The 12,712-nt window shown below is 38.6% G+C and overlaps 1 protein-coding gene across 1 annotated transcript in view; it reads left to right on the top strand.

Moving 5' to 3' along the window:
• tyn (trynity) overlaps positions 1 to 12,712 on the top strand; it is a 133,714-nt gene that overhangs the window by 86,999 nt on the left and 34,003 nt on the right. The window contains exon 3 of the mRNA XM_083110041.1: positions 8,127 to 8,259. Coding sequence (XP_082966167.1) covers positions 8,127 to 8,259 — 133 coding nt within the window. The remainder of the gene's footprint in view (positions 1 to 8,126; positions 8,260 to 12,712) is intronic.

Here is a 12,712-nt window from a genome sequence, read left to right as displayed (position 1 = left end):
CCTCAAAGATAGAGTAGGCAAAAAACCCAGACGAGGCATGTCGTTCAGAAGATCGCTGACAGGAATAACGGAAACAAGAATCTTCCGTTATTTTCTCGGTATACATCACATGTGACGCCATCTATTGAGGGGAAAGAACATGAAGGTAACGAAGATTTTTTTAAAAAGGTTTGAAAATCTTGATGGAAAGGGAGTGTTGGAGTACGTATAGGCCTACGTATAGGGGCCAACCAAAAATTCTCAGAACTTCAAAAGGTAATACACATTACACAAGAACCCCTTTTATTCAGTTATTGATTTAATTAACGTAACGAATATGTACAGGACACAGGTACGAATTTGTGTAACAGCTACTTGGATATGCCTTATAAGATGGAAGGAAGGGGACAAGTAAGTATCCTGTGTGTGGAGGAGGTAAAGCCCATTCTCGAGCTTGATCACAGCTGAGATGATGTGAACAGCACCAGCTCCGGCTTTTTTTATCCCTCCCCAAAAATTGTCTTCAAGTGCACATTGAAGAGAGGTTGGGCGAATCCCAGAACATCTTATGTGGGGACATTACTTTTAAAATTCCCACATCAGATCACCCAGCCCGGATCTCTCGCGTGAGTCCGACGTCATACTTACTGGACTACCATCGCTATGTAATAATAATAATAATAATAATAATAATAATAATTAATAAATAAATAATAATTACTACTACTGATACTACGTGATACAATCAGTCTGCAAGTACCACTTCTGAAACATATCAGGAGCGACATCTTGTATGGTAATGGTTACCGTTAAGGATTCTCAATCTGATGGTCGTAGGTTCAAACCCCTCCTAAGGCAGAAAATTTTCGTAGACATATCCCATTGTGTTCATTATCCACGCTGTGTGAAACGGAATGATTCAGTTTGGAATTAACGATGGGGGAGGGGAAATATTACATTACAACATCTTCATTTCAACGAACCGAGAAGTCGAGAAAATTGGATAATTCTTATAAATGTTAAAATTACATTCATGTTTTTAGTGGTATAATCGCAGGTAAAATCAATGATCTTACGTGAAAGATTTCATCTTGCTCTGAACTCAACCAAAAGGCATATGGCACCGATCTAATACATTCTCCAATATGTTTCAAAACGTTATTGAGTGTTTTGTTTCATGTCGATAATTTGATCAATGCATCAATTCTTGACGCCGAGACGATATTTTTTCCAACTACCTCTTCTCTCCTTTCGTTTCCATTCTCTTCTATTTTCTCTTCTCCTTCTTATTCTTCTCTCCCCTCCTTCTCCTCTGCTTTTATCTCATATCACCTTCTCTATTTTTCTCGCATCTTGTCTCCATCCCACTCTTCTCCACTCCTCTTATCTCCTTTCCTATCTTAGATTTCCGACTCCACTGAACTCTTCTCCTCTTCTTTTCATTCTTCCCTTTTACTCTCTTTTACTCTACTCTCCACTCCCCTCTTCTCGTCTCCTCCTCTCCTCTCTTCTTTGCTCCATTTTCCTCATCTCCCCTCGATTTTTCCTTTCTTCTCACTACTTCTCCTCTCCTCGTCTATCCTCTCTTTCTTCTCTCCTCTACTTTCCCTCGTCTCCTTTCGCTTTCTCTTTCTCCTCTCCTTTGTCGTCTTTCGTTTCCTCTAACCTCTTATCCTTCTCCTTAGGCTCATCAGCGATGAAATACTAGAAAACCTAGTTTCTTTTCTTTTAGAAAGAAATTCGTCATTTGCGATATAATATTGACATTTTTAATAATTTTATACAAAAATACTTCTTTCGCGTATTTCACAAATATCTATTGTGCATGTGGCAACCCTGAAATTGAGCCTAACTCTACACGCAACCCACCAACGCCTTGTGTAAATTGGGTTGCCTAGTTTAAAATGTCGTTGTCCTAAAACTTTTGAGAGACACTTACATGCCCACAAATATGTCAATTCATCCGTGAATCGTGAAAACAACACATAAAGTAGAAACATGAGCCCACTAGTTTACGCAGGATTTCATTTTTGAGGGGGCTGGATTTCTAAAGGTGGATATTGCATAGATGTGTGTGTGGGGAAAGGGGGATACACAATAAATTAGTTTTTAATTAGCATGTTAATGATGTTAGTCTTTATTTAAAATTGTTCGAAGACAAAGATGGTAATTGAAACGTTCCGAAGAATGCTTAGGCACAGCACAAGTGAAAACATGGATAGACTCAATAAAATGCATTCTGAACGTAGAACACTAACGAGGTCAACATGTGTACAACATGGCGCCTGAGGAATCAGAACTAACTCTATCTGATCAACAGATTGAACACATTTGTCCTTCTTCCTCGTAGCTATATGATTATTCATAATATAATGCTCAGTCAATCACAACAGTAATCGTGGTTCATTTTAAAGGAGTTTGCATTTGCCATTTGGTTTTCCCGAGCTCTCTACTGCTTTCATTTGAAAGTTTTGATTTTTATAAAATATCGGGAGGGGCTATGGGTCCCTCCTGCATACGCCAGCGCATGAGCCAAACAATTCTTTCTTTTGTCTCATCTAGGAAGCAGGCAGAGTTCTCACACGGAATGGAATGCTCAATGGCAAGAACTCTTCGCTTCGGTTTTCTTTCTCATCTTCTTTGTTCGAACACAATAGTAGCCTGTGAAAAAATAACTTGCTCCGAAAGGGGAAGGGAACCGGAACAGGACCAGGCAATAAACATTTAGCAGATCATTATCGTTACTGCGATGTTATGCTCGCTTCCGTGTTGAAACAAGCACGGTTTTCCCATTAATGTCTCAAATACGAATGTGCAACGTGGGGATTACACCACACTGGACATTCGCTTTTCTGTAAGCTCTCGGTAACAAACTGCACAATCTTCTTGCGGAGATTGCTTCATTTTGTCTTGCCAGTGAAAATATAATTCTAAGCAAGTGAAAAGCAGACAGAACAAGAAATTTCGTTGGGCAAACCCGTTTCAGACCAGCTACAAAACAACGGTGGGAATTTAATCCTTCAACACAGTGTGCCTATGAACAGATGTGCCCACCCCTCAAAGGTAGCAAATATTCCACCATTGTGTTAATCGCGACGATGAGGATGAACCAGTGGTGCCAGACAGCCGCCCGGGGTGCGAAATCATTGAAGACTGGTGGGGGAGAAATATCTTAATCTACAACCCCCCTCCCCCACAAACATATATATTTATAATGCTATTAAAAGTAAAAAAATATTACTAAATTAAAAATATATTATTATTAATTACATATGTAGAAATTAATTTGTTACTTTTATACGTATCAAATATTTATAAAGTAGCACACTAATAATGTTAATAAATTATGAAATAGTTGAAGTGGTTTTATTATGTATACATTTTTGCTTTATGTTAATATAAAGCAATTACATTTCATAGTTATTATTGTTTGCATTCTTGTTTAACTTTTATTGTGCGTTATGATGTAGATGTGTTAATGATCTCTTGAGAGAGAGAGAGAGAGAGAGAGAGAGAGAGAGAAAGCATTCAACACTCACAACCACACTAATTTGTGTGGTTTCGATACGAGATTATTATTGTATTAGTTATATTATTCATAGCAAAGTATATTTCAAATTAAAAGTAATTGCTTGTCTTTTGTTTGTTATAACAAAAACTATCCCCCTAGGAAATTTTTGGTGGGGAGATTTTTGAGGCCAATATTGTTGTTGGGGGTGGGGGGAATTCCCCGTCCCCCAGGATTTCAAACCGTCCATCTCAATGGCTCCCTACCTCACATAATGACAGCAAATATTTACCTTGCTGTTTGGCCTGGAGAAACTGCACCGTCAACGTCAACAGTGTTTCAAGGGCAACAGTGCAGTAACACTGTCAGAGACAATTCAACGCAGGGAAAACAGCAAAAACGAAATATCATGCTAAACCACCAGGGTTGGCTCAGAGGTCGTCCTCTGTGGTGGAGTAGTGTCGACCTCCGTGGTGAAGTGGTCAGCAGAGCGCGCTACAACGCCAGGGGTTCTGGGTTCGAGTTCCGGGTAAGGCATGGGTATTTGTGTTCGTCCAGTTGATAAGAAAGAAAGAAAAATGTAAGAATTGAAAAGTGTAAAAGTGAGAAAAAGAGTGAATGGTGAGGGATACCTCCGTGTAGGGGGTATTTCCTTTTTTTTAAAAAAAAAAAAAAGAGTAGTTAGCACAGCGCGATGCAATGCCAGAGGTCCCGGGTTCGAATCCCGGCTAGGATTTGGATGTTTGTGTTCGTCTATCTTGATGAAAAATGAGCATTGAGAGAAATTGATATGTATGAATTGAATGTGTGGGGAAGGCTGCCGCGTAGGGGTCTTCCCTTTTAATAATAATAATAATAATAATAATAATAATAATAATAATAATAATAATAATAAATAAAGTTGGTAGAGCAATGACACGGTATGCCAGAAACCCGGGTTCAAATCCTCGGGCCCGACCCTGTGGCCGAGTGGTGTCGACCTCCGTGGCGAAGTGGTTAGCAGAGCGCGCTACAACGCCAGGGGTTCCGGGTTCGAGTCCCGGGTAAGGCATGGGTATTTGTGATTGTCTGTCATGAAAAAGTCCTGAAATAGAAATGTGAATTAAATGATATGAGTAAATGAAGTGTGATGGGGGAAGCTTCCGCTTAGGGGGCTTTCCTTAAAAAAAAAAAAAAAAAAAAAAAAAAAAAAAAAAAAAAAAAAGTGGTTAGCACATCGCGCTGCGACGCCAAGGGTCCCGGGTTCGAATCCCGGTCGGGTTTGGTTGTTTGTAAATGTCCATTCATCAATTTCATCATTTCATCACTCATCCCCATCTTCGCAAATTAGCCAAGAGGCACAAAACGCGAAGTAAAATAAACTAAATCAATCAATCAATCAAATCCTCGTCGAGCCTGCATTTTCCCCTGAAATTTCTACGAGTAAATATTTAGTTAGCACAATGACTCCTTTGGATTACATCACCGGAATGAACTATTATTATATGAAATCGATGAAGGGGGCATAACGGAGCTCGAACCCAGAATTTTCGGTAGCGAGATCTGGAGTCGAACACTCAACACGCTCAGCCGCCAAAGTGTCATTGAACAGTGTTAAAAAGTGCAGAATCGGAAGAAAAAGAGAAACAGTTCATGCGATATTTCTCCAACAGAACGAATTTCGAAAACAATGAAGGCACGGATAATGAGCGATTGACCTCTCCACCTCAGCCAAGTTCACCCTGGACTTTTTTCTTACTGTAACTAACGTGAAAGAACTGATCCCATCGACCATCTGGTGCGAGGTAGTGGTACTACAAGACAGTTACCGAGAACACGAGGCGGTTGACCTGATCCGGCTAAGCAAGTCTTGCCTTTGTCAGAATTAGAGATAATAGTGTTTCGAAAGAGTTTGGTAATAAGTGGTTAGATCGAAGACAGACACTTATTGTAAACTGGCCTCTATTAGTGATTGCTTGCTTTTTTTTAGATCGATTACTAATGTAGAGGACATTGTGAAGCAGCAGAATCCAAGGGAACGCGATTGCACATCCTTTTTACTACCTGGACAGCCCATTAGCAATGATCTGTGCCAAATACTTGTATTGCATACGAAAGTAGATTACGATTGTTTGCAGAGCAACATTGATGAAGGGGAAGTTGTGTGCTAACTGTAATCGATTACACGTGAACTGTGGAAGAAATGAATCGATAAAGATTGCACGGTCCACTAGAAACGGGCCATTCATGAGAAGTGGTTGGGGTTTGCCGTTACGTTGAGCCACCTGACCAGCGATTTTAACACATTGAAGGGTCAGAGGACAGTCGTGGACACTCTTTCTCCGACATAGCAGACGGCTAGGCGTTCTCGTTTCTAAGTAGAACAACAAACACTTCAGTAATTGCTCTGTTGATCTATGATGTGCTCCAATTCGTTGTATCGAAAACACTCGCAGCTTGTTTACAGAAGCAATCATCGACTATTCTTACTTACCAAAACACGAACAGATATGAACTAGAAACGAATAACTTTTGATTCGCGTGAATGAGTAATTTCTTATTTAGTTTTATAGTGTTAGTTATTAAAACATTTACTAAGGATGAACGTAATTGAATACTTGTATCTATTATAGTAGCAAAGAGTGTTACAAAAGTAACGCATGATTTAAATTGTGCGCCATTTTTTCCCCGCAGGGTTGGCAGCGTTCTGAGGTCACATAGCCTATTGTAGTAAAAACAGTGCAGTTAGTCAATATGGAGCGCTACACGACAAAGGAGCGAGTGACGAACGTTAAAATTCATTATTACAAGTTCGGAGACTGACATTTTCGGTAGGAGAATCGCCCCAAATGAATCAACTGTGCGACCTCACACACCTTGCGATTTTTTTTCCTCTGAGGATTTATTAAGTCCAAAGTTTATGCTGCTAAAATAAGAACGATTCCTGAATTGATAGCAGAAATGCAAAGAGCTATCGACGGAATTGAACCACAGTTATGCGAAAAAGTGATTCAGAATGTTGTCAAAAGAATTCGAGTGTGCCAAATGCGTCGTGGAGGACATTTGTCAGATATCCTCTTCCACATTCATAGGCGATGTTTAACCTTTCAAATAATGTAATAACTTTGCAAACTAATAAATATATATTGTTTTTTAGAAAATTAAATCCTGTGTTTCTTTCGGGACACCCAGCTGGAATTTTCTATTGGTTCCAATTGAAATTTCAATTGGATTGAATTGGTTTCAATTGGAATGTATCGGATTCTATCGGATGCCTAATGTAGCTATCGGAATGTATTGGTTTTAATCGGAATCTCAACTGAAACCAATTGGAAAATCACGACTATTTCCAATTGGAATTGTATCCAATTGTAAGTTTGTATATATTGGAGAATCAATGATATAAATTCATTTATTTGTTGTTTTAAGTCCACTTTATGCACAGTAAGGCTAATCGGGACTGGACCTACAGTTTAAAGTGGAATCCGAACTACTTGTGCCTCCACCGGGTATCGAACCCAGGACCCCTTGATTACAAGGCGAAGACGCTACCACTGCGCCATCGGGGAGGCCCATAAATTCATTTATTGACTTAAAGCATAGGTAGTTTAATTCTTGACACCACATTTCCTGTGATTTAGAAGTTCATTGGAAAAACAACACACTTGAACTGAATTTCTTCTGAATTCTAATGCATACTACTGAAGTCAGATTTATCTTAATAAATACCTAAGAAGAACTCTTTCTTAAGAACTAACTCAACCTTAAAGCAGCTATTAGTTGGAATAAATGTTCATATTGATTCTTGATTTTTGCAATAGGGAATTTCCATGGTTATTCTTATGTGTATGTAATGCAATTGAAAAAATGAGCATTCATTTGATCAACTAAGTCGATCTCGACAGTGTTTTGTTTGTTTATTACTATTTTAAATGTTGTGGGTCAGATTCTTTGTTTAACCTAATTTGTTGCTGTTTACACATGTATAAAGGAAGAACAACATGTCAATTTATGACTGAAGCAGGGTGCGAAATCCTGGGAGGACGGGAGGGATTCCCCCACCAACAATTTTGGTCTCAAAAATCCCCAAACGTTTTCGGGGGGGGGGAGATTTTTTGTTACAACAAACAAAAGATAAAAAATTAATTTTAATTTCAAATATACTGTACTTAGAATAATATCGAAAACCTACACAAATTAGTATAGTTGTGAGTGTTCAATCCTTTTTCTCTCTCAAGAGATCCTTAACAAATCTACATCAATACGCACAATAAAAGTAAAACAAGAATGCTAAACAATAATAACTATGAAATATAATTGATTTATATTAACATAATGCAAAAAGTTAATAAAAACTTACACATAATAAAACGACTTCAACTATTTCATAATTTATTAACATCTTTAACCAGTTAGTAAAGGATGTAGTTTGCTACTTTATAATATCTAATATATTTAAAAGTAACAAATTTATTTATTTTTGGGTAATTAATAATAATAATATATTTTTAATTTAGTAATTTAATTTAGTAACTTATTTTTACTTTTAATAACATTATAAATATGTATATCGTATATCTTCACACATCATTAATCCTACCATGAATTATGTACACTAATTTGTAACTGATAATTCTTATTTCATTTCTGTGTCTTCCAGGTCGGATGGCATTCGAAAAACTGACAGAAATGGACTACCGGGGGAGCACCTACTACACGGTAAAAAATCTTTCTCTGTTCGAGTGCCAAGGATGGTGTCGAGAAGAGCCTGACTGTCAAGCAGCTGCTTTTAGGTAAAAATTGCAACTTCATTATACTACCACTATTATATGCTTTTGTATTTATACTACATACAAACTATCATAAGCTATTTGCTAAAGTATACAATTTTGTACATCATGAGGGTTCATCCTAGATTCTGAAGAAAAAATAATGCTCCTTGTGATGCCTTACTACCTATGTATACTCTGATAAGCAAACTTTAACAGCATGTTCAGCCATCGCTGTAGAGTTAGGTAACACACATAACTCCATGTAGAGAAGGGACTTAGAATGTAGATGTTTCATTCTCATTGAGGATGACTGTCATTTCCAGGGGGTGTAAAAGGTATATTTAGTACTAAAGTACTTTTAGACGTCAAATTAAGTATTTGTGAATAAATTTTGGAGGTGAATTAGGGGATATTGTACATGGAAGTGGCCAAGCATGGGGCCTCTGGATCTGGGCCCCTCTCTAAATTCTTTCAAATTATCTAATAATGTTGACTAATGTATTGAGGATGTTTTCAAGAGGCTTTGCGACATATGCAGTGATGATTGGAAACCATGCTTTCATTTCTTAGACTGAAATTTCAGTTGGGTAGCAGCCAACAATGGATGAAGGGGTGAGTTCCATGCAGAGAGAGACCAATTAATGTGATGTAAAAACTTGTTCAGTGCAAATATAATTTTCGACCAAATTTTAATGGACTGCTGAAACTCTTATGCAAACTGATCTCAATCATCAAAAATTATAATTGAAAAATACACCCTTAGCAGTAATGGTTAGTTTGAATGTAAATGAATACAATAATCACACACACACACACTCACACACAGTAACAACTACATTGAAAGATGTGTCAATTTAATTATTCCCTATTGATTTTCATTAGGTTTTTAAAATCAAAAGTTGGGCCTGGCTACACCTCTGGTATTGGGTATGGTATGAGTGGATATAGTTACCAGCCCCGTGCAATACAATTAGGTATTAATATATATTTCGGACAGTATATATACACTCACCATGCTGTAATTTGGATTTTCCTTTCTTTTATGTTGAATACACATAGGCTACTTTTCTCAAATTTCATCATCTTTTCAAATATCAATATTATGTGATTAATCACTCACTCAATGTTACAATGTAGCTGCTGCAAAACCACACGTAGCACCCACCCAGACATCAGCAGGCATAGAATTTGAACCTTAAAAAAGGAAAATCTACATTAGAAAAAAAGGTCCCGGGTTCGATCTCCGCCCGGTTCAAATCCGGGAACTTTTCTAACGTTGGAAGCGGCCCCGGCGCCCACCCAGCGTCGAATGACATGGGTACCTGGGGGAAACCCTGGGGGGTAAAGGCGGTCAGGGGCGTGATGCTGATCACATGACCCCCACTCACGACCGGATCAAGAAAGTGTGGGGCGTTACCCCCGCACCCTCTATATGCCTTCATGGCGTGGTGCTAAGCACAGGGAAGCACTTTACCTTTTTTACCTTAGAAATGTTATAAACAACTTCAAATTTATATTGTGACAGTAAAATATAATCATATGTTGCATTGCTGCTTTCTTGCACAATGTTAACAGCAATGGAAATATTCTTAATCTTACACACAAGCCACTTTGACTGCATGATTTGTTACATTTACCAGATGATGACAATGATTAAATCTGATTACTCCGAAAATATTGCATATTTGCATTTGGGTTACAAACAGATGAAAATATTTCTCAACACACCGGGACCCCTAGGTGAAAACTGTGAGATAGCTGTGGTGGCGATTGGGTTCCAAAACCGGGGGGTAAGGTGCCAAAACTGAGGGGATGGGGGGAAGACAGTATATTTGCCTTTGTAGAAAAGGTTTAGTATGGTGCAGGGACAAAAGTGGTGAAAAGTGTGGGGGGGGGCAACTTTCCCCTCGCTCTGCCTAATTGCGGCTACTGGTTGGTCACCTTACAATTAACCCACATTATTTGAATGATGAGGATCTTGAGCATTAACTTCAGAATATTCTAGACAATCAAAAATTAACTAAAAATTTGTCACTTTGAACAATTTCTATTTTAAATACTTTATGTTGCTTTTCTACTTCCTTAAGGTTAATAACAATGATGAGGATGAAAGATGAAGCAGATGATGTGACAAATGCAATGACGCTGAGGATTTGAAATCAACAAAGCTCGGCTTTCTAGTAAGTCATATTCATGGGCGTCAGCAAGTTTTCTTCCAAAGAGGGGCAAGCAAGGATTATTTTTCAGGGGGGGGGCAAAGGAGGCATATTTTTCTCCATAATAGTGATGTCCCCTCAAAAAACACTATTTTGGCGTGGCGTGACTTTTTCAAAAGTGTTACCGGCCATCAGACGTTATCATCTCCACCCTGCCGCCCCCCCAAAACATGCCTTTGATCTGGATTTTTGTTCTTTTTTTTTTTTTTTTTTTTTTTTTTTTTTTTTTTTTTTTTTTTTGCAATCCGCTCAATGATTTATTTAGCCACAATCACTCCTAGAAAGAACTACCACTCATGAGAGAGTTACCGCAAAAATACAGTGAATAGTAGTCGAGCCTTGTCAACCATCTCTGTTTCTTTGCAAAGAGGTGGAAAGGGGAAGAAGAACCACACATTCGGGTCAGTTTGACGTTTCTGCGTTGAGCAGACGACAGAATTCCCCTCCTCCAGCGGTGGGAGGATGTCCAGATGTACGTACCACTGTTGGCAACTTAGTTTTTTCGAGCAAGGTTTGTCCAAATCACGAATCGCATCAAGTACTTATCTTTTCGTCTATTACTAAACGGTCCAGCTTTGGCTTTGCTCTTGTTGCTTCAGAGAAATAGTATCTCCGTTTTAGGCGGGATTTAGCTCTTTTCTGGAAATCCAATGTGACAACACTTGCTGATCCGGTAGGCCGCAGCGGCAACAGGGCCCCTAAACAGGTATATGAACAACCACCTAGCACACTTGCCTCCAAGTCTTTCCCAGCTGTTCCCTTGCATTGGCGGGCACCCTTTCCTCCTGTTGCCTCTTGAGGGTAGCGGAACGGCCTGTCTCTTCGCTTTTGTCGGCTGCAGAAAAGATGTCCTCTGCAATATACACTCAACTGCAACACTGTCGGTTAGCTTATTTAACAATGTTGTTATTTTATTGAGAAAAAAACTTTTTAATTTCTTTACATTTTGCTGTTACCTGCGGTAACACCAGTTACATGCACGCCTGGTGTGAAACATATAATTATTAGGTGTACATTCATTTTCCAAGGGGCTGGCCCCCGTGGCGGAGTGGTTAGCACATCATGCTAGGATGCCAGGGTTCCCGGGTTCGAATCCTGGTCTGGGCATGGATGTTTGTGAATGTCAATTTATCAATTTCATCATATCATCACTCATCCCTATCTTCTCAAATTAGCCAAAAGTGGCACAAAAAGCGAAGTAAAATAAAGCAATTCAATCAATCAAGCGGGGCAGTGGCGCCTCCTTCCGGACATCCATGGTTATACTAACCAATCCACCACAGAGGCAAACTTGCAACCCTAGACTGTAATGGAGCTAGAAATAACAAACACGTATTACCCATGACATATGTAGTAAAAAAATCTACTAATTAGCACTGCAATGGAATATTGACAAGAGAAATATTCAGAAAATAAGTCATAACAGTGTTTTCTGCATCTGGCTATCAATTTTTTTAAAAAGTTTCTTCTTACGAGTCATAATAAAACTGTTGCAACACCTTGGGGAACTGATCATAGGTTGATTGATTGGATAAAACACTAAAAAAGCTGACCAAGGCATAATTTATTGTAAAAAAATCACACTATAAAAGTGATGTTTCAACCTTATAGTTTCAATCTCATTTTAGTTCAGTGTGAGGAAGACCTTGCTACAAGCTTCAAACGTCATGTTTATATTGTGTTATTTTACAATAAATTCTGCCTTGTCAGCAGTGGCGGATTAAGCTTCCTCGCCGCCCCTAGGCACAAACTTAATGTGCGCCCTTCTCAAAAGAAAAGTAGTAACTTATTTGCACTGACCCAGTACGTAAGTTCCGTCTGAATATGTGATTGAAAATGGTTCCCCAAGGTCCCAACAGATTTCTGCCTTGTTAAGAGTGCCAACTCGCAGTTTTTGTGTTCTTCAGAATTTTCGTGTGATGCTAGAATATTTGAAATGTTTTTCCAGTCTGAAATGCCGTGAGTTGCGATGTTTGTCTTGCCCTTGAACAACCTGCATGATGCACAATAAACGGCACCAGTGCTGCACGAATATACCAAATAATTCCGCAAAAATTGATTCTCCATTTACTAGTTTACGAAAAAAACACTATTATTTAAAAATCTTGTCTTACCTGCTATGAGTCTTTGCGATTTAGAAAAATCGTTTTCAGCATTCTGATTAATTCCACGTCTTAGAAGAATGTCAATTGTAGACTCATTCAGACACCACTCGGCAGGATTTGCACTCTCACTGTCACAATCAGGAACTCCTACGA

This window comes from Lepisma saccharinum, chromosome 23, assembly GCF_977018435.1.
Source record: "Lepisma saccharinum chromosome 23, izLepSacc3.1, whole genome shotgun sequence".
Classification (NCBI taxonomy): Eukaryota; Metazoa; Arthropoda; class Insecta; order Zygentoma; family Lepismatidae; genus Lepisma; species Lepisma saccharinum.
Note: the sequence above shows the minus strand (reverse complement) of the source record. Positions and strands in the feature narration are given on the sequence as shown.